This window comes from Cryptomeria japonica, chromosome 7 (assembly GCF_030272615.1).
Source record: "Cryptomeria japonica chromosome 7, Sugi_1.0, whole genome shotgun sequence".
NCBI lineage: Eukaryota > Viridiplantae > Streptophyta > Pinopsida > Cupressales > Cupressaceae > Cryptomeria > Cryptomeria japonica.
The window spans coordinates 644,417,022-644,444,642 of NC_081411.1; the positions used below are offsets into that span (position 1 = coordinate 644,417,022).

General features: G+C 33.7%; 1 protein-coding gene across 2 annotated transcripts; it reads right to left on the bottom strand.

The window, feature by feature from the left end:
* Positions 1-5,435: 5,435 nt before the first annotated feature.
* Positions 5,436-16,294, bottom strand: LOC131057360 (PRA1 family protein B1). Of its 2 annotated transcripts, none has more exons than XM_057991501.2 (2): positions 15,417-16,294; positions 5,436-5,785 (listed from the first exon to the last, which is right to left on the bottom strand). In XM_057991501.2, the coding sequence occupies exon 1, from the start codon at positions 16,071-16,073 to the stop codon at positions 15,429-15,431; it is 645 nt and encodes a 214-aa protein (XP_057847484.2). In that variant the 5' UTR covers positions 16,074-16,294; the 3' UTR covers positions 5,436-5,785; positions 15,417-15,428. The 2 variants fall into 2 exon arrangements, with proteins under 2 accessions (XP_057847484.2, XP_057847485.2); XM_057991502.2 differs by lacking the exon at positions 5,436-5,785 and adding an exon at positions 14,771-15,245.
* Positions 16,295-27,621: the final 11,327 nt, after the last annotated feature.

Here is a 27,621-nt window from a genome sequence, read left to right on the forward strand (position 1 = left end):
TGGGGTTAAAACTCATGTTAGAGTTATGGTTACAATTAAATTTATTTTAGGGTTAGGGTCTAATTTGATTTATTGTTAGAGTTAAGTATCAATTTAGTTTAAGATTTGGATTCAATTTTGTTTAGGGTAATTTCAAGGGACCTTTGGTCTATTTTTTTATATATAGATTATAGTTTGATTTGAAACATTAATTCAAAATATTATAACCTAATTAAAATTGAAAGAATTTTATAATAATTACATGATAGTTTATGAATTAATAATTCTAAAAAAAATTATGATCCTTTTTCTTTAATGATGGACTATATTATGTATATAGGAAGATCAAAAAATAAAAATAAATAAATATTTTATAATTTTTTCAAAATAATAATTTTCTTACTATATTCATATTTATAGATATGAAAAAATATTTCTAATATAATCTTATTTTATTTTTAATAATTAAATTATAGAAACATCTCATAATTAAGAATAACAATTTTGTTACTATTATACGGGAGTGTTTCACCTTCTTTTAATTTAAATATATTATGTACTATTTTTAGTATAGGCTTTCATGCTTATATTTTTTTATTATTTTTTATTATATTTTGATTTAAAATAAATTATAAATTATAAAATAAATATATTTTAATTAATTTTAAATTTATATAAAATAATGTAAATAATTGAAAAATATTAATAAATTTCTTTTTGATGGTCGTTAAGGGGCATAGTTGGATTCAAACCAACCATTCTAATTTGATTATTAAATGGGAGAGACAGTTGGAGGGTTGATGGAAAGTGAACTTTGATGGAGCTTCCAAAGGCAACCCGGGACCTTCAGGGGCAGGGGTTATTGTGCAGGATTGGAAGGGTGATACGTTGGCTATAGGTGCTCAGAGATTGATGGATGGTACTAGCAATTTGGCTGAAGCGACAGTAGCCATGTTGGTTGTTAGGATGTGCAAGATGCTAGGCGCGAGGAAAGTTCACTTGGAGGGAGACTCGTTGATTATCATTCTGGCTTTAATGAAGAAAGGAATTGATGCATGGCATTTACAAGGGTGGATCCATAATATCCTGGAAGAATTGAAGTATTTTGAGGATTTCCAGTTAAGCCATATCAAACATATGGGTAATGTCGAGGTTGATATTTTATCAAAATGGGCTCTCAGATTTGGTGAAGTGGGTGACTTTAGATGGGAGGAGGGAGCAAGTGGTCTCCTTTAATGACACTGCGGATGGAGTGTACAGTGTCAGAAGATGGCGAGAGAAAGGCAATGATTGAGATAAGCGAGGTGCATTGCGAACGATGATTTTATGGGCCATGAGTTGGCATTTATTTCATCCCCCTTCTTCTCAAGACGTCTTTAAGAAGATAATTTTAGTTGAAACAGAGCTCTCCGAATGTGCTCGTATGAATTTGGAGTTGTAGTACAATTGGTTTGTTGCAAGTATGGAGGCCAATTTCACTCTGTGAAGCAGGAGGCGGATCTTTGCCTTCTATGGTGAAATTACCATAGGCTAGTTGCAGAAAATATTCAAGTTTCCTGATGATTTGTTGGCCTAGAGTGCAACGATAGTGGTCAAGGGGGGCTTTCAGTCAATTAAAATACAGGTTCAAAACCAAAATGGATGTTTATGCCCTCATTATGGCATGGGGGTTGGAATTGGGCGAAGACATGACCACGGTCAAAAAGGTGATTCAAACGATAATTCATGAGGATTTCCTAATTGGAATGGACTCTTTTCTCGAATGGGCGAAACCGCGAGTGGGGTTTGATTCTCGTGAAGGGGTGGAGGACGGTGGGAATGGTGGTAATACTGGTATATTCCCCTTTCGACAATGGGCAAAAGGAATGTGCAGGTTTCATCGCAAGCAAGAGGCCAAAAGGGGATGGGATGCACTGAAATTATACACAGAAATCAAGGAGCTGGAGGGCGTCATTGCTCAGGCAAAGACAGAGGCCGAACGGGAGCAAAGAAGAGTGTTGCGACCTAGGCCAATGAGAGCAATGCATAATAGAGATGTCAGGGTGGCAATCGTAGAAGGAAAGTCCAGTGAGTTGGAGCTTTCTATTTTTCTTAATGATGACATGTCCTTTTTAAATTGGTGACTTGTTGAGACATGAACGAGCAAATTTTGTTGTACATGGGTGGGTTGGTGGGTTGTAGGGTTCTAGTTTTTTATTGGTTGATTTTGGTGGGCGGGTGTGCCTTTTTTTTATCTCAAATACTTTTTAGACTTACTATGTATACTTTATTTTGGTTTTTAATAAAACATAAATTATTACCGAGCAAAAAAAAAATTATTTTTGATTTATTAATTGATTTTAAATTTGATTTTGTTTAAAATTATTAAATACATTTTTTTGTTTATGTTTATTTTGTTTATTGATTTATATTATATTTTCTTATTAAAATAATTTACACATAATAATATACTAAAATCAAATTTAAAGACATTTTTTTTGTTTGAAAAATATGGAATAATTTTCTTTTATTACAAATATATTTAAATACATTTATTTTCATTTATTTTATTTTCGATATTATATTTTTACTATAAAGTAATTTTTTACACATTAAACATAAATTTTTAATTTATATAGAATAATTTTGATAAGAAAGATGAAATATTAAATAATTTTATGGTTTTGATTTTAACATTTAATCTTTGATTAAAAATATATAATAATATTCAAAATAATTTATTTTTATTATATTTTTAAATAAATTTCAATAAATTTTTGCATTATGATTAATATAAAATTTAAATAATATTTTACCTTTTTAAGATATTGCATTTTATTTTTCTTGTAAAATTTGATTTTACTTGTAAGGGTTTAATATTGAAGTTATATTAATGATTATATTTATATATTATATTTGAATGTGTATTATATAGAAAGCCTATTACATGTTAATGATATTTATTTTTGATGTACATATTCATGATATTTATTATTATATATAATATTTCATATTAAAATTATATTATTAATATATAATCTTTTATATAATGTGAATTACTAGAATGAGTGTATTTATATAGTATATTTGAATTAGTAATATACAAAAAAAAATATTACATATTAATGATATTTATTTTTGATAAGTATGTATTAGTGATATTAGTGATATCTTTATCTCTATTTTTCTATCTCCATTTCTCTCTATTTCTACTTCCTCGATATCTTTATTATCTCTACATCTCTTATTCACTCCTCTCTATCTTTTTCTATCCATGTCCCTAACTCTATCTCTCTCACTGTCCCTCTTTATCGCTTCATATCTCTCCTCTATATCTCAGTGTCTCTTTATCTCCCTCTCACTCCTCTATTTCTTTCTATCCATCTCTCTATCGATTTATATCCATCTATCTCTTTATACCCCTCTAGATATCTCTCTATATCTCCATGTATCTATATCACTCACTCCCTCTCTCCCTCTCATTAACTTCATCTCCTACTCTATATCTTTCTCTCTATTTTTCTATCTCCATTTCTCTCTTTCTACTTCCTCAATATCTTTATTCTCTCTCTTATTCACTCCTCTCTATCTCTTCCTATCCATGTGTCTCTAACTCTAGCTCGCTTTGTTCCTCTTTATTGCTCCATATCTCACTCCATCAATCTCTCTCTCTCTCTCTCTCTCTCTCTCTCTCTCTCTCACACACACACACACACACACACATTTTCTCCATCTTTCCTACTCTATATCTCTATCTCTATTTATCTAACTTTATCTCTCTCCCTCTCACTCCTCTCTATATCTCTTTCTATACATACATCTATCTCTACCTACTCCTCTCTATATCTCTTTCTATACATACATCTATCTCTACCTCTATCACCATGCCTCTATAGCTCTCCCTTTCTCTCTATATTGTCTTCTATCTATATATATCCCTCTCCCTCTCTATATATTGATCTATCTTTCCTTCTCCCCTCCTCCTCTACCTATCTCTCTCCCCCTCTATCTCACCATCTATATCTCTCTAACTCTCCCTCTTCCACTTCCTTTATATCTCGTTCTTGTATATCTCTCTATCTCCCTATCATTCCCTATATTTATCTCTCCCTATACCTTTCTCTTAATCTCCATCTATTTTTATCTCTCCCTCTGTCACTATCTTTATAAATTTATCTCTTCCATATCTATCTATCCCTCTCCTCCATCTCAAGGTCTAGTTTCTCACCCTAATCTCTCTCTCTTCCCACTCTCTATCACAAACACAACATGAGCTTATCGGTAATGGGGCTTGATTATCCTTTCAATCATGTTTAGATTCCTATCAATGAATGCATAGTTGATTTGAAGCGATCACTTCTCCATTGATACCTTTGTTTGCAAAAATACATCATTTGCTATAAGACCTACTAATGGACCTCGTGTATTATACAAATGTATGTAAAAAAAGACCAAATATTTTCCTAATTAACCTTTCAAACCTCTTCGGCATACCCATTTAACACCAAAAATGCAATTGCTAGTTTTATTTTTAATAATTAAATTATAGAGACATCTTGGAATTAAGAATTTAAGTAATAGATATTTAAAAATAACAATTTTGTTACTATATTCATATTTATACAGATTGAAAAAATACTTTTTAACATAATCTTGATTTATTTAAATATTTGAATTTTAAAAATATCATGAAATTGAAAGTATAAAAAACATCTATATTCTTGTTAACTATATTTTTATTTATTCATAAAGTTTAATTTAGTTTAGAGTTAAAAATTATTTTATTTTAATGTTAGAATTAGATATCAATATAGTTTAAATTTGAAATTTAATTTGATTTATAATCTTAGTTTATTTTAAATAATTAAATTATAAGAATATTATAAAATTGAGAATTGGATGTAAAGAAAAAATAAATAAATAACAATTTTATTACCTTATTGATATTTATAAATATGAAAAAATACTGACATAATTACATCTTTATTCTCTCTGTATAATGCTTTCAGATTTGATGAGTTTTTTTTTGCATCATAGATTAATGGATTGAGAAAAGCTAATGGCATTGATCTTTATTCTCATTAATTACATTTTTATAGAACTACAAAAAAAATCTTAATATTTTTAAAATGATAATTTAATTATCATTTTCACATTTATAAATATAGGAAGATCATTTTCATATAATCTAACTTTCTTTGAATAATAAAATAAACATAAAGTTATTAACAATTTAGATACTATATTCATATTTATATATATATATATGAAAAAAGATATACTTTTGACATAATTTTTTTATGTGCTATGTTGATTGAAACATTTCTATTCATTGAAACAATCCTCAATTCATTTTTCCAAAACACTTGACGTTTGAATCACATCTGGAGCAATGATCCAATGTCTGTACCAAACCTAATACAAGAACCCGATAACAAAATATATAATCATACACACTCTTAGTCACAACAACTAAATAAAATATAACAGAAAAAATAATCAAATTAAAGAATAGTTCTTACAACCTTCAAACAAAAGCAAATTCTAAAACTAATGGACATGAAATGAGATTTCAATTTAACTGATAATATCAGTCCTATCTATGGCAGTCATACTTCTAACAAAACTCAGATCTTCCAACATGTATCTGAATGTATCAGTTTCCTTAACAGAAAATGTAAAGATTCATTTGGGTGTGGCATGTCCACAGAAACATCACTTTGCTTTGCAATGCTTGCACTAGTTTAACTTCGAATTTAGCACCCACATACCATAACTCTGCCAAGAGATAAAAGTGAATTGGGCATTTATAACACCTTGATCCAAGCTGCAAAATAGATCAGATTACGATGTTAAAAACATTGTGTGCAAACATGAAACAGTGTGACACCTATATTTCAATTTCATTTACCCCTTGCCATATTGGGCAAGAGTGAATCAATTAAATACCAAAAATGAGAACACTGAAACAATAACTAGCTTCTAATTTTACCAACAGAACCAATCAAAGCAAAAAAGAAAGTTCAAATGTTCATAACAGAACTCCTGGAAAATAGATCGAAGATCTAAACCTGTTAAATGGCCATATCTCACTGTTTCTTGCATCAGTAAACTGAAAATTTTCACATAAACTAAATTCCCATATTAAATTATGCAAATTTAGGTGCTTAACAATTCCCCTACTATGGTAGTAAATTTAATGTCGTAAAATAATCTATTCACCAAAAATAAAAACCATAATCCAATCCAACAGATAGTCATATAATGGTTAACAGGGAATATTTGTAAGAGTATGATCCAGGATTAAATCCCACCAATGCAATCTCCATTAAATGAGGCAAGTATGGTCATGATTACACATCTTTAAAATGTGTTCCAAACTTAACCCCCAAAAGAATTAAAAGCAAGGTAGCACATACTTACAAAGCAATTAGAAGATGCGATGACTCAGGGCGACCTTTTTTATTAGACACTACATTTATATAACTCATTGCCGACAAACAGAAAGACGTAGATACATTGTTGAAAATCATAAAGACATTATAGAAACCCTAATCATATTTTGATTTTATATTATCTTGATTTTGTCAACTGAAACAATTTCTAAAATGCCTTCCATATTAAGTTTTGTATATATTTACTAATTTTCTTTTATTAGAGGTTTTATTAAATTTGTGAACCACCAGAATGCGGTGATACTGGGTGATAAAGCAGGAAGAAAGATGTTGACATATCATAAATATTTATGTGTTTTGTTTGTTTATAAGGAAAAATGCCCTTATATAACTCTGTCTAGTCATTTTTTTAAATTGCATTGCATTTCAATGGTACACACCTTAATAATGTAATAGTGAACTTCAATTATTACCATCAATTGTATTAAGTTTTCACACGTGATATAATAAGATTGAATTATCAATTATCTTTCACACCATCAACTGTATTTTCAATTATGTATATTTTTTAACAAATTATGGATATTTTTATATACTTATAATATTATATATATAGTAAAGCATTACTGAACCAAGGAAAAAAGTTCAGAATACTGACAAACACACACCCAAACCGGCAACGCAACATTTAAAAAGCTGGGGATAATCTTAATTATATTTCCACAGAAACAGAAATAAAAGTACTTTTAAATGACAAAAGTTGAATCCCCCAATCAAAATAGACAAAACCCTAATGCTGAAAACCTTTCCACCAGTCCACATTCATTCAACTTTGCCACAAGGTGCCTCGTACAGAGAACATAAACATAGATTTGGGCATGTCAAACAAGTAGAATAGAATGAGTACTTCTAGTGTAGTGAACGATATATTTAAATGATTTTATTCAATAAAAACCTAAATTGGCCTAAAATTTTGATGCAATATGCAGAACCCGTCTGAAAAACAAAGCACTCACTGGGATTTTTTTAAAATTTATAAAATTTCCCTGAGCAGATGTTTCTAATTTAACTCAATTACTTGAATATGAAAATATCACAAAACCTCCTAGGACCCATATAATAAAATAAACCCACACTCTAACCTGGGATATTTTCACTTTCAGTCAAATTCCCTTCAAACCATAATATCCCTCCCACTTCCATGAGCCCTAATACATCGATCTGTGCATGTGAAATGGGCAGATCTCAATCTCATCCAATGCACTGTAGATTACAACAGAGATCATGTTGAAAGCCTATTTATTTTTAAGATTGAATTTTAATATGTGGCATGCACAAATTCTCCAAACAACAAAAAAGAGTGGGCCACTGGAAAACAAAGAACTCGGGGACTTATTTTCAACAATTCTCAGAGTAGACTTGCTTAATTCAGCACGCACTAAAGAGAGAATGAAGCCACCAAAGTATCATTTAGAACTAAAATGCTAAACAAAGATCTGTCTGAGAGCTTTTGGAAGACTTTAAAGTGAGGTTCTAAAATCTTATTTCACCCCTCCCAATAAAAGGTGTCACCACTTTTTGAGACTATTTTCTTCCTGCACATGGATCCTTCCCTCTCTTACAATGATGTGTCTATGCACTTGGCAGAAGGAAAACTTAAAGTTCTCAGGTGGCAATTTCTGCTCTCTTAAAGACACACAACATGAAACTTTGGCAGTTGTCTTTACCATTTCTTCAGGTATCGATTATACTTATGTGACCATTTGAACTGCTTGAACGGTCAATGCTTCTAGTTCTAGGGTTTCTATTATGTTTTTGTTCAATTTAGAAGCTCCTAGCAACAGTCAGCTAGCTTCAAAGAACCACCCTGAGAAATTACACTTATTTGGAACATACCATCCAAACAAATGTTTTGAGGATCCAGAAAAAGGGATCTGCTCCTCCATTCCGTTTATTTGTTGTTGAAGACAAGCCCATGTTAGGAGCTTAGACCACGTTTGACATCATCACACTGGTGAAGAACAACCCCTGGTGCTCAATGTCAAATTGGCAGCATGGAAGAAGATCAAGACATATATGACTGCATATATGCATCACACTGACCCGAGAGGTCCCCGTCCACATACCCACCAGCATAGTCATTCTAAACACATTGCCATGAAAAACCTCGTGTACACCCACAACTGAAGATAAGGTTAAGTTGTGGAAGGCTTAATTCAAGACATGACTCCAATCACTAATCGGGATTTGGTGAAATGACTAGCTACATAAAAAACCACACAAAATTAAATCGCCATTAAAGTCCCTAGTCTCTGTCATGGGTTTGCTACCTCAATTCTTCAACGAGTTTTGGAACTAGGTATAGGTATTAGTCTGAACTGGCATACTTCACTATTGACAATCTTTTGGAATTGTGTTTAAATGAAATTGCTTCTCCGGAACCTGTTTGTTGTTCAGTACATTATTTGTTTGGATTTTATGGCTTGATGCAACACAGTTAAAATCTTTGAACGTAATATCTACGTCAAGAAATTTGTAGAGCATTGAACTGTGACATTTTATGGGCAGACACCTGCATCTTTTTATGGGTAGGGCCATGTAAACAAGCATTTATTTTAATTTTTAGCACAAAAGATAGGTGTCTCCATTTTCAGTCCATTTTCCTTCAAAATCACTATAAACTCAAAGTTAGAGAGACATATCTCAACATGCATAAACCTTCATATCTCAACATTCCCAATGCATCAACACATATATTTGATGGGATATGGTGTTTAAAATCCTATCTCAACGTGCATAAACCCTCTGAAAAGCAAACAGATAGTAACACTTAAAAATTCATGCATGGTTGAAGTTAGTTTTTCAGGTCACCACTTACCTACACATCCTTTAGATAGTAACACTTGAAAATTCATGCAGAGTAGAAGCCCACAAGGCAATTGCAACCATTTAACTTATATATTGTTCGGCAGTGTGAAAGACTACCCTCTCTGGATTTAAATGAGCTCGGCTATGGAGCAAATACACCTGCATCATCCAGCCTGCTCAGGTTGTGCTTGGTGGGTATTTTATCCAGCAATTATCCAAGGAAAAAGATTTTCTTAATTCAGTACAGAACATGCAGGCCTCAACCCGCCTAGATAATAGAAACTCAAAATTGCGTTCCCTAAAAGTTAAAGAAACTTGCATCCTAACACTGGCTTTTCCCTTTTTGGTCCCTTTCCTCCAAAGATGACACAAGTGACTCTTGCAGAACACTAAAATCTAAATCTAAGCATGCTAAACAGGTAGATCCGAGTGTTCTTCATATTATTCAAGAATTTATCGGTGAAGTTCAAGAAACTTGCATCCTAACACTGGCTTTTCCCTTTTTAGTCCCTTTCCTCCAAAGTTGGCACAAGTGACTCTTGCAGAACACTAAAATCTAGACCTAAGCATGCTAAACAGGTAGATCCGAGTGTTCTTGATATTATTCAAGAATTTATCGGTGAATAATTGCACCAGGATTTTCTATGCATTGTGCAGAAGCCCTTGGATTTTATTCAACAATTTTAAAAAGAACGAGATGTTTCTAATTCCCTTTACAGCGTTACACCAAACAGGGAGAAACCTATTTGTCTACGAGAATGGCATACCCTAACCATAAATAGAATTCCTCCTTCGTCCTATTTCCTTTGCAATTACCATAATCACATTTAGAGACCCTAAAAAATAGATATAGGCATGTGATTTGAGCAGATCTCAATCACTTTGATGCATTTATTATGGATAGTGATGATAATAGTTTTGATGACCCATATCATATTTGATTAATGATGGCTGATTGTTGACAATTGACATTATTATTTTTAACTTTAATGCTTAATATATATCATGACATTCAAGTTCAACTAATATTTGACAATTAATATGGTGGTGTATTTTGCTATGTTATTTGACTATTAATATGGTGGTGTATTTTGAGCTTAATTACTCCTACAAATATGTACACATTTCTGATTTTTATATGTTTTTGTATCGATGAACCCAAAACGAACCCAACCCCAAAAAAAACTTTTGACCGAACCTGCAAACCAAACCATCCAATCTGTACCCAAACCCAGACCAGTAACATAGAAAGGGGAAGAATTTAGAATCCGACACCCTCATCCTAAAATAGTATATTCTTCATTGAGTCTGATTTCCTTTAAGAATTGCCATAAATGCACACTTGCAGATATTCAAACATAAATCTAAACACATGAATTAGGCTGCTCATGTTGTTTTTGGTGCAAGAAACTATCTATTGTAGGATGTTTGAAAAATAAATAACTTCGTAGAATATGCAAAAACTCTGAGCAATCAAGTACTCAGCAGGAAATTTCTTCTAAAAATCCTTGCCAGCAGAAAATACTCTTAATTCCTTTTTACACCAAACATGGATAACCCCACTTATATTTGAAAAAACTACTTGCAATAGCACTGTCAAAGCAATGATGTGAAAACAAGAACATGATACATATTGATATTTCATATGATTTAACATAATGTGACGGGATCATAATTTTCTCTCCACGAGAACACATTCTCAATTTCGCTGCCATCAAAATCTGCCATCCCCTTCCTCAATAGCATTTTGGTTACAGTGGTACAGCAGGGGAAAAATATTCAAATCTTCGCAACATTATAAAAACATGTTGCAGTAAATGGAAACACCATGGGAGACATTTGACACTCCCCACAATGTCCCTTGACTGCCCTGGGAACAGCCAGACAGCCCCAACAGCAAGGTAAGTTTTTCTAATGTTTTTAAAATAGAATCATTCAAGATATCGAAAAAAGACTATTAGATATATCATGACAGCATTATGACAGCAGCATAACATGACGACATCACAACAGCATAACAAATATATCATGACAGCAGTATAACAGCAATAGTATTAATCATGACAGCAGCAATTGCAGCGACAGTGGGATAACAGCAATAAATATACAATGATTCAGTTTCATAGCTAATAATACAAGGTGTATAACAATTGGCACTAATGGCAAAAATTTGAGTTTCTGATTTCATTATTCAAACTTTGACTCAAACACTCAAACTTCTCAATTTTTGATATGGTGTTAAAGTTAGTTAAAATTGTCAGTTGTAAAAGAGATTAAAGGGGCATTGGCCATGGTATGGTACAGTGTGTTTTTGTGTGAGATGCAGACAAACAATATTTTTTGGAACGAATTTTTTTGGAACATGATTGGTGTGCAGAGTTCTCCCCACATGCTGCTGTTATACTTCTGTCCATCAATTTGTAGAAATTTGAATCTCTCTCTCTCTCTCTCTCTCACAACACTCCCATGTCATTCCCCTGTCCCAATCCCTGAAACACCATGGAACATAGGAAAAAAGAAGAAAAAAACATGGCGGTAGGGCCAAAAACAGTAGTGACAGAAAGGGAAGGCCAAGGGATGCCTAGACATCCTCAACAATCCCAGGGGTAGCCAACCATCCCCCACAGCCCATCCAATCTTCTAAAAACGGACGCGCAAAGGGCCCATTCAATCCAAAACAAATTCCTTCTAATATATATTTCCATTCTTGCTATTATTATAATACATGCATAATGAATAATATTCCTAAGGATTCCTTTAATGCTTTTATCCAACCAACCATCCCATCATGGAGTTGAAGAAATACATAATAAGGAGGCAGCAGCACTGAGTCCCCCATTGAGTACACCAACCCCTAGGTGAGGCCAGGAGGCCAAATTACTGGGTGTTCATTCTGTGCTCTTGGGCTTGATTGGGAAGGGCTGGCTCCCAGCGCCTTATGTGATTTACCGAGGGACTCCATATAGGAGAAAGGAGCCAGTAGTCGCTATAGGACCAATAACCGTCATCTTTTTGTCAACCTCACCCCCCATTAGTAGACATAGGAGCCAAAAAAAATGGTAGTGGAAGGTCCATTAATAAATATCACAAGTACCAATAGTGGTGCATTTTTTAGCTTTTTTGACCATAATTAGCTCATTATTGGGGCATTTGTCCACTACTACAGGCTACTTTGAGTTATCTACTATTGGCACAAAGGTGATCATGTATTGGACCACACTTTGAAATGTGTACTTTTTGACCGTTGTGCACATAACAAATTCCACAGCGTGCATCGTTACAACCCACAAGCCAAAACAATAGCTTTAAGCAGTTAAGTCCCATACAAAGAGAACCAAAAATCGTCAAAATTGGATGAACCGTTTAGGAGATTGTCATGCACAAAGTTAGCTATGGCAACTACTGGCTCCTTTCCCCTAGTATGGATTGATTGTTAGGGAAAGTCTTAATTGAGTACCACGTGCAAATCACGTAATCTGCAATGGTGATATAAGGATTAGGATTCTCCTTATAATTGATTATGTGTTTTCTGATCTTTCATGGAAATTCAAAATGATAACTAACTTGGTTGCAGGATCTAAATCAAGATTTAAAGTTGATAATTTTGCATTTCTTAAATATGCTTCATTCTTTATTTACTGAATTTCTGGTTCTAGTAAAAAAATATAGGAACATCCCAATAGGGAACATTACAAAGAAAACCAAAAACTTGGTTTCCATTCACCCTAAAATTCCTATGGAATAGGGGGTTAGAGTTTTTTAATAACAATACATGGTTAAAAACATGTTTTCAATATATTTTTTGTAAAAAAAATTGCATCACCAACTTTATTTTGTGCTTCACTCTTCATTCTGCAAACTCGCCTGATGGGATGTAGATGTCTTACGCCCTACTGACAATCATATGCCTAGTATCCATCGAGAATGTGGGAGATGGAACCAGATGGGAAGAGAAATTAGTAGACAAATCTCAACATAAGGTTTCACCTCCCTCAAGTTATGATAGATTGTGGCTCATTCAAACAGTTTTGTCCCTCATGGTTCCAAATCAAGAGATCGGCTTGAACAGCCATCCCTTAATATGCATATAATACTGGGTTGGGCAACTTCACTCACGAAACAATGGGAACATATGAGCTTGAGCCTATAGTGAGGTACAAAGTAAGGTGGATGAAATGCAAGCTTTGTTTTCCCTTCAACAATTGCAGGAGATTGTCACTTTGCATTTTGTTCTTTTTTCTTTATTTTTGTTGTAGGTTTTCTTTTTGTTTTTATTTTTTATTTTTCCGTCTTTCCTAAAATTTTGCATATAAAAAACGTATCAAGTTCACTATTGTTTTATTTTTTGGTATTTTAAAATTTAATATTTTAAAATGTTAAATTAAATTATTAATTATTCATATATTAAATAGAACAAATATATTATTTAGATTTAAATTCGCTTTTTTAATGTATTTATATTTTAATATTTTGTAATTTATATAAAGGCAAATTTACTTATGTAATTTTTTAATTTTTTTTCTTGCCGAATTTTATCGGAACTTAGTAATTGTCTAACATGAACTCAAACTCAAACTGACATAGTGTAGAATTGAGCATTTGAAACAAGTAAGCTCTTCATGTTGTTAACATAATTAGAAAAAACAAACAACTTTGATCTTAGCGTTGCCACTATTTAGGAATCAAATACCTTCCCTTGCTTTTTCCTTGCAATATGCAAGGAAGTCTCTAAAAACTCAAGTACTTTCAATGGGAATGTTTATAAATTTTACCACATAGAGGATGTTCTTAGCTCGTTCACACCATGAAGGCAATTCCAAAATTTAAAACAGAAATAAGAAGAAATCCCACGCAACCATGTAAGAATAGAAATATTACACAGCATCGATAAGCTGTGGCAAAATATAAATGGAATTCAAGTACCAAAACTAAAAATGGCAAAAAATCATTAAATTAAAAATTGACATAATATCATTCAAAATAGAGAAAGTTTGGCTTTTGTTATTCCATGTCATATATATGTATAAAGATTAGAAATAGAAATAGTACATAACAAAAGGGAGTGGAGATTTTTTTTAAAAGGGACTGCTCCTATAATAATAGATGCTACCTTCATGGAGCACAGCCTACAATTTTAGAGGAGTCCAATGTCTTTTTAAACTTGAAAACTTAAATGATATTGATTAGAAATAAAAACCCTCATTTGAGTATAAAATTAAAAAATTAATCTTACAAAGAAAAATTTTAAATCCCTTAGATTTTTAAAAATGGGACTGCTCTTAAAATAATAGGTGGTAACCTCATGGAGCACAGCCTACAATTTTAGGGCAAACCAATGCTTTTTACCTAAACAATTAAAGGCTAATAATCAGATTGAAAACACTCACTGGTACCGATCAAAAAAGAAAAACCTCACTGGTTCAAAATTAAAAGTAGTAGTTAGTGGGAAAAAATTTAAATGCCCCCCTCCGTAGCCTTAACCCTAAACTTAACCCACGCTTTTATTTTTCTGTTCTTAAGAGTAAAAATGAGCCAAAAAAGAATAAGTGTACATCAAAATATCAGATCCACTTTTTGAAAATCTCTGTAATAAGTGAGAAAACAGCGTGAAAAATGTAGCACGTTGTCATTAATCGGGAATTTTGGAGTTCAATGCTACTGCGTTAAAGAAAGACCTAGCTCTAACGCAGGGCTTTTTTCGTTTAAGTCCAGTTTACTTAAAATTTGTCATAAAAACGTACATGGGGCCCTAAAATATACAGAATGCCCAGCAAAACCTATTATTTAGTTGCATGCGCACTTGGGTGAAACTGACAGATTATGGTGCTCTTATATTTGAATAGATATCATCTTTAGAAGCTCGATTTCAGCGTATTTTAAATACAACGTGCACGATCCCCGAAAAGCAAATCATGCAAAACAAATTAAAGAAACCCTCATCTTAGAAAGAGGGTTTTCCGTTTTTGGTCCAATTTCAGGAAAATTGCCCTAAATCGCCACCTAGAGAGACCCTGAAACATAGATCTGGATATTTGTGATGAGCAGATTTCAGTATTCTTGATATTACTTTAAAAATAGGTAAACATTCTTTGTAAGGCAAAAATGTTATTAGTTCGTATACAGCAAGCAAAAATAAATTCAATTGGTTAAGAAATACTATGGAGCGCCCCAAGCATAATTTCTCCATGGACATACCTGAAGAAGATCTCAGACATGGCTGACAATGGGTTGTTGAGGGGCCCCACCGCCGAGGAAAGAAAGGAAGCCGACGGCGGGCTCCTGTTCGTCCAGAAACAAATCTTCAGGAACCCTAAAAGCCCCATGCGCGCAAACAATCGCTAATCCGACCATGAGAGCCGAAATAAGCAGCGATCCAACGCTGGTCAAGAAGACAATAACAATGGTAAGCACGGACATGATGCCAAGCACCTCCCTGTCGCTGTACGTTCTGTTGAGCACAACCAAGGGCTCGGTCCTGAACAGATACAGAAAGATCCACCCGCCTAGCAGGACGGCAAGGAGAAAGAGAGAAACCGGGTGAGAAACAAGGCTAAAGGCAAGGACACCCGAGAGGAGGATCATGTAATTGATGCGGAAATAGGTCCAATTCTTGCGGATTCTGGTCGTAGCCTCCGAGAGGGACTCTGGCTTTGTAAGGGAGTTGCGATCCACAAGCTCCAGCCATGGCCGCCGCTGAGCCAACGCGGTGCGGGCGCCGTCTGAGACCCGGCTAAAGAAGGCGCGGGCTGCCGGCGTTGCTGTTAGCACTCCTGCTCCTCCTCCTCCTCCTCCTCCTCCTCCTGACTGCCCTGATGGGGCTGATATGGGAAGCGTACTCTGTGTTCCTGCCATTCTCTTTGGATCCGATCACCACACCTGTTACCCAAATCGTTATTTGATTCAATGAATTAAGCTCGCTGTTGCTAGATTTTGATTATATAACTTCACAACCCAAGGAATACGCGTTAAATTGAAGATCTGCAATTGCCGCTATCTTTCCCAGGGTGAAAACCTATGATTGGGAACCGTCGGTAGTTGACATGGAATAATGGAAAACTTAAAATAATGTGTAGTTAACAATAAGGGAAAGAAAATATATATATATATATACATAGCCACGTTCATTTCTACTATTATTTTTTTAAAATTAATAATAATTAATAATTAGTAAACAAATAGTACTGCCAAATGACACCTAAGGCCAAAGCCTCAAAAACCTGATTGGAACTCTTCATAATTGTAAGATTGGGGAGTGCTATTGTTTAGTGGATTGTGCAATGGGATGAAGATAGTATCTTTTCGGAGGTGTATAAAAAGGAAATATAAAGAATTTTTTAAGTTAATTAGATAAATAAGTATAATTATGTATATTTAAATTAAATTAATAAACAAATAGTATTTGTCAAATGATTTTTTAAGGTCAAAGTTTTAAAACTTTGTAATTGGAACTGTTTACAATTGTAAGATTGGGGATGCTATTTGTAAAACCTATGAGGATTGATTAGAGGATTGTATGTTAGGTTGAAGATAGTACCTTTAGGTTGAAGATAGAACCTTTTGGGAGCTCTTGATATGGTTGTATCTCTTTGGTTGTTAGGTGTCAGCCTAGGTCTAGAGTGTGTGTGGGACCTTGTGTCATCTCTTAGCATGGGTGGTGGTTCCTTTGGTTCCACATGGTCGGGTGGTTTGATGTCTTCTTCCATTGGGATGTTCTTCGTTGGATGCTCGTGTGCGTGGATGTGGAATCTTTTCTCTTCAGCTTATGGATGGATATTTGTAGTAGATGAAAGCACGTGATTCATATGGCTTTGTAGAATTCATGAGATAATTGTATTTGTAGTTGAGAGCTATGATCCTTGATATAAAATGGATAAAGTATATGTAACAATAGTTGATGTATTAGGTTGCAGCCATGACCCTTGTAAGAAAACATATTGATGTATATTGTTGTACATTGGATGTTGTTTATTAATGGAAATGGGATTATGAATGTACATTTAGTGTTATGTGAATGTTAGATGTGTTAAGAGAAATGAATAGTAATGTGGTAGATAATGATGTTATAGTAATGCTTAAAGGATTGGGAAGTAGGAACATTTGGTTTAGTGATCTTAAAATGAATCTTAAGGGGTAAATGGTATTTGCATTATTAGTGAATGTATTCATGATAGATGGGTATACATATAATTGTTAGATGTGTTAGATTGCATTAGATTATAGTAGTAATCACGATGTTAAGTCTATGGTGATATGTTCTTGATGATGTTATAAGTAATAACGTTGAGATGCCCTAGGGAAAGATGGTGATGAGTTGTATTTATTTCCGCTTGCATAATGAGCTTCATATGGTTATGCTTCTATGATTATGTTCATGATGATTATGTGTATATCTTGTAAATGGATGTTTAAGCATATGGGTATTTCGTCACTTGTGTTGTATATTATGATGTTTTGTTTTTTTAATTATCTCTATTAGCATATTAGATGGTTAATTTCTCTAGGGTATTTTTGTGGGCATTACACATGCAAGTTCTTCCCTTTAAAGAATAAGGAGTTTTTTGCCTACTAGTCAGAGATATCCTATTTCAAGTGAAACTTCAAGTGCACCAAGGCATGTAGTAATTCCACAAGTACAAAGGTTTGTAATTCCTCAATTTCAACCTCTTCAATCAGTAGTAATGGCTGCTCTAGGACTGTGGGGGCAAAATTTTGGTCCGCTAAATTTGACTCCACCTCTTCATCCTCTTCCACAAGGTTCAAGGAAGAATATTCCCAAGTTTTTTGGGGACGGCAAGCAACATCTAGATGAACACATTGCAACATTCCATATTGCATGTGGGATTCTTGGTGTTGAGTATGAAGATGTAGCAATATGTCTTTTTGTTGAAACATTATAAAATGCAGCAACAGATTGGTTTTACCATTTGGCACCTCAAACTATCAGTACATGGGATATTATTAAAACCCACTTTGAGGCACGGTTTAATCCAGTAGAAGATGTGCATGCCCTCTTGGCTCAATTAACTTCAATGAGAAAGGAATCACATGAACCCATGAGGGATTTTGTGGCTAAGTTCAATAAGTTGAAGAATAAAATTCCTACCACTTCTCAGCTGACTAAAGAAAATCTTAAGTGTTTTTTTGTGAATGCTCAGTTACTTGAGGTTAGTTTCTTACTAAGAATTACACCTCTCACAAACTTGGGAGTGGCACAGACTCAAGTTGTGGAAATTTAAGTTCACCTTATTCTCGCTAGAAAAATCAAGAAGGATCCAAGCAAGGCTAAAGTAAGTTTTTCTACTCCAGAGACTTCCAGTTTTCCTTCTTCAAGTACCATTGATCCTATGTTATAGAGACTTGCAAATGAAGTGCTTTCTTTGAAAAAGAAAATTTCACAAAAATCTTTTCCTGCTCCATACAAAGATGTTCCATGAAGGACCTATCCCAATAATGCTTCTAGCTATGTGGCTAGAAATCAAAATAAGTTACCTCCTCCTCCCGAAAGATTGGCCCTTGAAGCACCTCCTATCAATGCTTTAGTGGGTTATTATGAAGCAGAGCAAGGAGATAACACTATTGAATATCTTCCCTTAGAAGAGATTGTTAATTCCTTTCAAAAAAAGGAAAGTGAATTAACTGGCGACTCTAGTATCTAGTTTATGTAGTACCGGGAAGTCAAAGAAGAAATTAACAGTGAAGCATTTACAATCTTCACATGTTCACAAGTTCCTAACTAGCCTGATCAATAGTCTGGTGATAAATCTAATGCAAACAATGATCCTCAATTGCCAATGACTCTTGCAAAAAAGGATACTCCTTTGCCTACATTGCCTAAAGATCATATTGCCAGTAAACAAGTAAGAACTCCTAATTCTTCTCCATCAAATGTGTCAAAAAGTGGTCAGATGTTAGTTCTAAACCTGTAAGTGATGTTTCTATTCCCCCTTTGAATTTGCAATATCAACCTTTTGACATTATTGACCATGTTAAAAAAACCAAGATTCAAATGTTAGAAGTAGAATATCTCGAGGCAAATCGTGACCAATTTGATAGATTAGCCAAATTTGTCAAAGAAAAATAAATTTCCCAAGTTCATATGGTGTCTCAGAATAACCTAGTTATTGTCCCATCCTTTGTATTAGATAGGACTAAACCTTTTTATATTTCCTTTCTCATAAATGGATTTAAACTTAGCAACTGTGTCACTGATTCTAGGGCCTCAGATAATGTAATGCCTGCTAAGGTAGTTAATGCCTTAGGTCTTACTCTTACCACAACTTTTAGTAAAAAAAATTTTCTGGAACACAATCAAGTTCCCTTGATTGGCCAAATTAAGGATGCTCAATTTGCTTTTGTCGCATATCCAAATAAGAAAATCAGATGACTGTTTTGGTGGTTGATGTTTCGGCTTCCTACATGTTGGTTAGCAGATTTGTCCTTCTTAAATACATTTCAAAAATGACTCACAAATGCCCAAATTGAAAGACAAAATAACTAACAGTTGAGTCACTTGCAATAGTATATGCAAGTGCTCTCTGCTTATTTTACAAAGCCCAACTACCTTCGAAAGTTACGAAATCAATAAAATTGCAGGTTATGCCTTTAACCAAAAGGCAAACAACCATCTACCCATAGCCATAAAATAGATGTGAAAGTTTATAATTAGAATTAAATGAATGTTGAGAAGTAACACAGAGATCACCCCTTCCCACACTCATGGATGAGAAACAATGAAAAGGATGAGCAACAAACTTTATAATAGATTTTGATTATTTTAAATTCTCGGATTCAAAAACACAATCCCCTTTGTTTGATACAATAGAATTTGCATAAAAAATGATTACATAGACATTTAAAATTTGCAATCTAAAAGAAAACACAAATGAATACGCAAATTAATCTGCATTTGTCTTATTCCTCAATGCAAAATCGAGCCCATAGACTCAGATCCATGTACAACAAAACAAAATGGTGACTGATAACAGAAAATTGCCCCCTTTCTCCTTTACAACATCAAATTAATAGTAGCAACCCCTCTCTTTCGTCCCCTTTTCATTAAATATATAGCTTTTTTTAAAGAGACTTTCAGTTATCAATAACTGATTCTTGAAAAGATTATTTATTTCCTTCTCACTTAACATTCCTATGAATACAATTCTCACCTTTAGGAAAATAAAGCTCAAATATTTTAATACATAATTGCCCTTGCTAGCCTCGGTGAATAATTTTTCACTTATAGGTGAAAATACTTGCCCACTTTCCTTAGTGTTTGAGTTTATATGAGTAAAAACCCAAGTATCTCCCAATTAATGTTACTGTCATTGACAGTTTTGACAGTGGTGTTCTCTGTTATCCATATCTTACTAACTAGACATAATCTTGGAAATCGCTCTGGTGAGGATTTAGAAAAATTGGGTTTTATAAATCATATCAAAAATTCATCAAGATCCAACGGTTTAGTAAAGAGTTATGCCCCCCACACAAAGACTAATTTTTCTGTCTAAAAAAAAAAGACTCAGAAAATTTGTGGTTACAGGTTGCATTGAAAACTACAAACAGTATACATGCCAAAACTTACACATGGATCACCACTTTGAGCTTCCATTTGAAGGAATGATATCTATTTTAAGACAAAGCTCTCTTTAGAATAGATGAGGATTGTAACTCTTTAGATTGTTTGTAATACTATGTTGCTGAAATAATTTTTTGAAAATGTTATCAGCTTGTTTGGTAAACCAACATGTTATACTACTTCTTTAAAACATCGAACAACTCATGCCAATGTTATTGGATTATTAAACTCACTGAATTTTGAACTCACACACTCTTAATTGCATCTATTTAATCTGATGAATCTCTGAACTCTAAATTTGAACCTCTAAAATTGAACCTGTGAACTTTGAACCTAAACTTTGAACTTTGAACTTTGAACCTGAACCTTTAACCTGAACTTTGAACTTGAACTCGAACTTTGAACCCAAACTTTGAACTTTTTGAAAAGGTTCAATAGTTCAAGTTCAATGACAATTGTTACAAAGACATTTAACTCTTTTAAAAACAAGGTCATGATACAACATACTCCGCTTGAACTTGAACCTTGAACTTAGATGAGGTTCAAGTGAGAGGTTCAATTCAATAAAAACTTCACCAAAACAAAAACCAAGACTTACACAAGCCCAAACTAAATAAAACACTCCTTATTTTTTAATAACGTGCGAACAAAATGCCTTAGGAAAATGAGGAGGGTAACATTGGCTTTGACTAGGGACCAAGACTGTAAAGGACTAGGGAGGAATTCAGAATCTCTCATTGAGACCAGTGCTAAGTTATCCATTGGGAAATAGAGTCAAATGAATTGCAGGAATAAAGGGCATTGTTTTGCAGAGGGGTGGAGGGGAACAGGGCAAGAACTGAAAACTAACAAGCCAAAACTGCTAAAGTCTACAACAAACCAAAACTTTATTTGCAAGTATGTACAGGGGTGGGAAATCCCTTTACCTCAGGGAAACTCTAGGCTGCTCATGCAAAAGTGTTAACTGGTTGGGAAAAATATGAGCCCTTCCTCAGCAATGGATTGTGACCATGAAATGTAGCTAAGAATAATGACCCTCTGGTGACTGCTTCACTACTAACTCTCAGATTCACAAAATGCAGCGATAATTTGCATACACATATCCAAATAACCATTGATCATGGTATGTTTCTTTCCTGGTTCCTTGTATGACCTCTATAAAATGACCCAGCTCAACATTGTCTATGAGTTTACGAACTTCATCAGGAACTAGGAAAGAAAAGTTAAAGACCAAGCTTTCCTCCTTTTGATCACATGATAAACCATTTTCAATGCATGCGATAGATGACTGCAACTTTTGAAGATTATATTCTTCCAGCATGGGATCAGATTTGACAGGGATGTCTTCTTCATTTTTTTAACAAATTAAATCATCACTAAAAGTACCATGCTTTTCACTCATATCCTCATCAAACTCCATCAGACAATCATCATATTCTTTAACTCCATTCTTATTAATTGAATCATTAGCATGCAACTCAAGAAACTGAAATGGAATCTTTTCAATATTTTTTGTAGGAAAAGAATTTATGGGAGTAAAAAGAGCATTTTACCTTCTCTTGTGATTCTTCTCCATTTCCTTGATCAAGAAATTTAAAAGATAAACATTCAGGCTTCAACATGCACAAATCTGATTGATTAATTTCTTCTATGAACACCAAATTTTTAATCTTTCTCTCAGCTTCATCACCAAAAATGAAAACTTCCATTTCTTGATTACATTTCAAAGATTCTTTTGCAGCCTTATGCAAAATGCTATCCTTTTCTTGATCTTTTCCATCAATGTTAAAAGTAAAAGTTTCTAATTCAAGAGGAAATGGAGGTGCAGATATGTCAGCATTCATACCTTTATTTGCATCACCAAAACTGTGGACAAAAGCATCTATATCAACTTTAGTAACATTACCATTGATACTCTTATGTTCTTCTGGGAATGCTTCTTTTTCAGGCTGCTCAACATGACCCGCTTGCATGAATGACAAAAGATGCTTAGGCTTCTCACTTCTATCTTGATGCATATTTTGTGGTGTTGTTACTGGCACAACATCTTGTTCATTCATGATGCTGAGATTACATGAAAGATGAGGATCTAAAGGAACACAATATTCATCATCTCCAAGGGCCTCTTTAATCTTTTGCAACTTTTGTACTATTACTTGCAACTAATGAGTTTCTTTCTTAAGATCTTTAAGCAGATAGTATCTATGGTGAATGCTCCTCAACAACAACGCAGATTTGTGGTCTTCCAAAGGGTGTAACCTTTCATTTCCGCCTCACAAATTTTTTCTTTGAAGGCATTTAAAAATTCATGAAGTGTCTCATCATCTTTAGCCAACACTTTTTGGAAATTCAATGGAAACCTTCTTTTATTTGGTTGGATTTGAACCCAAGGTGTTGATAAGTCATTCCATTTAGTCGGAGTCTGTACAACATCTTGCTCACCAAAAACTAAAAATTTATTAGACAACATCTCTTCATCTTCTTTTAGTAGTTTTGGTCTCTTTACCACGACTTGCAATTGATGAGTCTCTTGCTCTAGGTTCTTGAGTCGATAATATATTTGAAGTACACTTTTTAACATAAGTGTAGATCTAAAATCTTTAGATGGATTCAATCCTTTCTTCTCAGCTTCACATATGATTTCTTTGAAAGCATTCCAAAAAGTTTCAAGTGTTGAGTCACTTTCAGCATTAATTTCCTCAATTGTTGGTGTGTGTCTTCTTTTGAATTGGTTGTTTTTCTTGGTTTTGTTGTTCTTGGCTTGGCTTCCTTAGTGTTTGAGTTTATATGAGTAAAAACCCAAGTATCTCCCAATTAATGTGACTGTCATTGACAGTGTTGTTCTCTATTATCTATTTCTTACGAAACAAACATAATCTCGGACATCACTCTGGTGAGGATTTAGAAAAACTAGGTTTTCTAAAACATATAAAAAAATTATCAAGATCCAACAGTTTAGTTCCCCACACAGAGACTGATTTTTCTATCTAAAAAAAAGACTCAAAAAATTTGTGGTTACAGGTTGCATTGAAAGCTACAAACAGTATACATGCCAAAACTTACACATGGATCACCACTTTGAGCTTCCATTTGAAGGAATGAGATCTATTTTAAGACAAAGCTCTCTTTAGAATAGACAAGGATTGTAACTCTTTAGATTGTTTGTAATACCGTGTTGCTGAAATAATTTTTTGAAAACGTTATCAGCTTGTTTGGTAAACCAACATGTTATGCTACTTCTTTAAAACATAAAACAACTCATACCAATGTTATTGTATTATTAAACTCATTTAATTTTGAACTCACACACTCTGAACTTGCATCTGTTTAATCTAATGAATCTCTAAACTCTAAATTTGAACCTCTAAAATTGAACCTGCGAACTTTGAACCCAAACTTTGAACTTTTTGAAAAGGTTCAATAGTTCAAGTTCAATGAGAATTGTTACAAAGACCTTTAACTCTTTTAAAAACAAGGTCGTGATACAACATGCTCTGTTTGAACTTGAACCTTGAACTTAGATGAGGTTCAAGTGAGATGTTCAGTTCAAGAAAAAAATCAACAAAACAAAAACCAAGACTTACACAAGCCCAGACTAAATAAAACACTCATTATTTTTTAATAACATGAGAATAAAATGGCTTAGGAAAATAAGGAGAGTAACATCGGCTCTAACTAGGGACCAGGACTATAAAGGACTAGGGAGGAATTTAGAATCTCTGGTTGAGATCGGTGCTAAGTTATCCATTGGGCAATAGAGTCAAATAAATTGCAGGAATAAAGGGTGTTGTTTTGCAGAGGGGTGGAGGGGAACAGGGCAAGAATTGAAAACTAACAAGCCAAAAATGCTAAAATCTACAACAAACCAAAAATTTATTTGCAAATATGTACAGGGGTGGGAATCCCTTTACCTTAGGGAAACTCCAGGCTGCTTATGCAAAACCGTTAACTGGCTGGGAAAATATGAGCCCTTCCTCAGCAATGGATTGTGACCATGAAATGTAGCTAAGAATAATGACCCTCTAGCAACTGCTTCATTGCTAACTCTCAAATTCACAAAATGTAGCGATAATTTGTATACACACTCATATCCAAATAACCATTTTTCATCAAAAACTTCTGGATCACGGTATCTTTCTTTCTTGGTTCCCTGTATGACCTCTATAAAATGACCTAGCTCAACATTGTCTATGAGTTTACTAACTTCATTAGAAACTAGGAAAGAAAATTTAAAGACCAAGCTTTCCTCCTTTTGATCACAGGATAAACCATTTTCAATGCATGCGATTGATGACTGCAACTTTTAAAGATTATATTCTTCCAGCATGGGATCAGATTTGACAGGGATGTCTTCTTTATTTTTTAGACAAATAAAATCATCATTGAAAGTACCATGCTTTTCACTCATATCCTCATCAAATTGCATTAGAAAATCATCATATTCTTTAACTCCATTCTTATTAATTGAATCATCAACATGAAACTCAAGAAACTGAAATGGAATCCTTTCAATATTTTTTGCAGGAAAAGAATTTATTGGAGTAAAAGAGCATTTTAACTTCTCTTGTGATTCTTCTCCATTTCCTTGATCAAGAAACTCAAAAGATAAACATTCAGGCTTCAACACGCACAAATTTGATTGAATAATTTCTTCTATGAACACCAAATTTTCCATCTTTCTCTCAGCTTCATTGCCAAAAATGAAAACATCTATTTCTTAATTACATTCCAAAGATTCTTTTGCAGCCTTATGCAAAATGCAATCCTTTTCTTGATCTTTTCCATCAATGTTAAAAGTAAAAGTTTCTAATTCAAGAGGAAATGGAGGTGCAGATATGTCAGCATTCATACCTTTCTTTACATCACCAAAACTGTGGACAAAATCATCTATATCAACTTTAATAACATTATCATTGACATCTTCAACTCCACACCATAGATTATCACTTGAACCCTTCAGGAACCAATCAAAAATAATGACACTCTTATGTTCTTCTGGGAATGCTTCTTTTTCGGGCTGCTCAACATGACCCACTTGCATGCATGACAAAGGATGCTTAGGCTTCTCACTTCTATCCCGATGCAAATTTTGTGGTGTTGTTACTGGCACAACATCTTGTTCATCCATGATGTTGAGATTATATGAAAGATGAGGATCAGAAGGAACACAATATTCATCATCTTTAAGCGCCTCTTTAATCTTTTTCAACTTTTCTACTATTACTTGCAACTGATGAGTTTCTTTCTTAAGATATTTCAGCAGATAGTATCTATGGTGCATGCTTCTCAACAACAACACAGATTTGTGGTCTTCAGAAGGGTGTAACCCTTTCTTTTCCACCTCACAAATACTTTCTTTGAAGGCATTTAAAAATTCATGAAGCGTCTCATCATCTTCAACCAACACTTTTTGGAAAGTTTGCGGAAACCTTCTTTTATTTGGCTGGATTTGAACCCAAGGTGTTGATAAGTCATTCCACTCAGTCGGAGTCTGTATAACATCTTGCTCACCAAAAATTGAAAATTTATTAAACGTCGTATCTTCATCTTCTTTTAGCAGTTTTGGTCTCTTTACCACAACTTGCAATTGATGAGTCCTTTGCTCCAGGTTCTTGAGTCGATAATATATTTGATGTACACTTTTTAACAGAAGTGCAGATCTAAAATCTTCAGATGGATTGAATCCTTTCTTCTCGACTTCACATATGCTTTCTTTGAAAGCATTCCCAAAAATTTGAAGTGTTGAGTCACTTTTAGCATTAATTTCTTCAATTGTTGGTGTGTATCTTCTTCTGAATCGGTTGTTTTTCTTTGCTTGGCTTCCAACCATCATTCTGAGATCTTTTAATTTATAGAGTCACCATCCTTCAATATGGGGAAGGCACCATTAGATATAACAGGAAAGCACTAATCTTTTCAATCCCCAACAAAGTCGCCAAAAATCTGTTGGTTAACAAATTTGTCCTTCTTAAATACCTTTCAAAAATGACTCACAAATGCCCAAATTGAAAGACAAAATAACCAACAGTTGAGTCACTTGCAATAGTATGTGCAAGTTCTCTCTACTTATTGTACAAGGTACAACTACCTTCGAAAGTTACGCAATGAATAAAATTGCAGGTTATGCCTTTAACCAGAAGGCAAAGAAGACAAACAACCATCTACCCATAGCCATGAAATAGATGTGAAAGTTTATATTTAGAATTAAATGAATGCAGAGAAGTAACACACAGATCACCCCTTCCCACACTCATGGATGAGAAACAATGAAAAGGATGAGCAACAAACTTTATAATAGATTGATTATTTTGAATTCACAGATTCAGAAACACAATCCCCTTTGTTTGATATAATGGAATTTGCATAAAAAATGATTACAGAGACATTTAAATTTTGCAATCTAAAAGAAAACACAAATGAATACACAAATTAATATGAATTTGTCTTATTCCTCAATGCAAAATTGAGCCCCCAGACTCAGATCCATGTACAACAAAACAAAATGGTGACTGATAAAAGAAAACTGCCCCCTTTCTCTTTTACAACATCAAATTAATAGCAACAACCCCCCTCTTTCTTCCCCTTTTCATTACATTTATAGCCCCCTTTTTGTAAGAGACTTTCAGTTAGCAATTACTGATTCTTGAAATGATTATTTATTTCCTTCTCACTTAACATTCTTGTGAATACAATTCTCACTTCTAGGGAAATAAAGCTCAAATATTTTAATACATAATTGCCCTTGCTAGCCTCAGTGAATACTTTTTCACTTATAGGTGAAAATACTTACCCACTTTCCTTAGTGTTTGAGTTTACATGAGTAAAAAC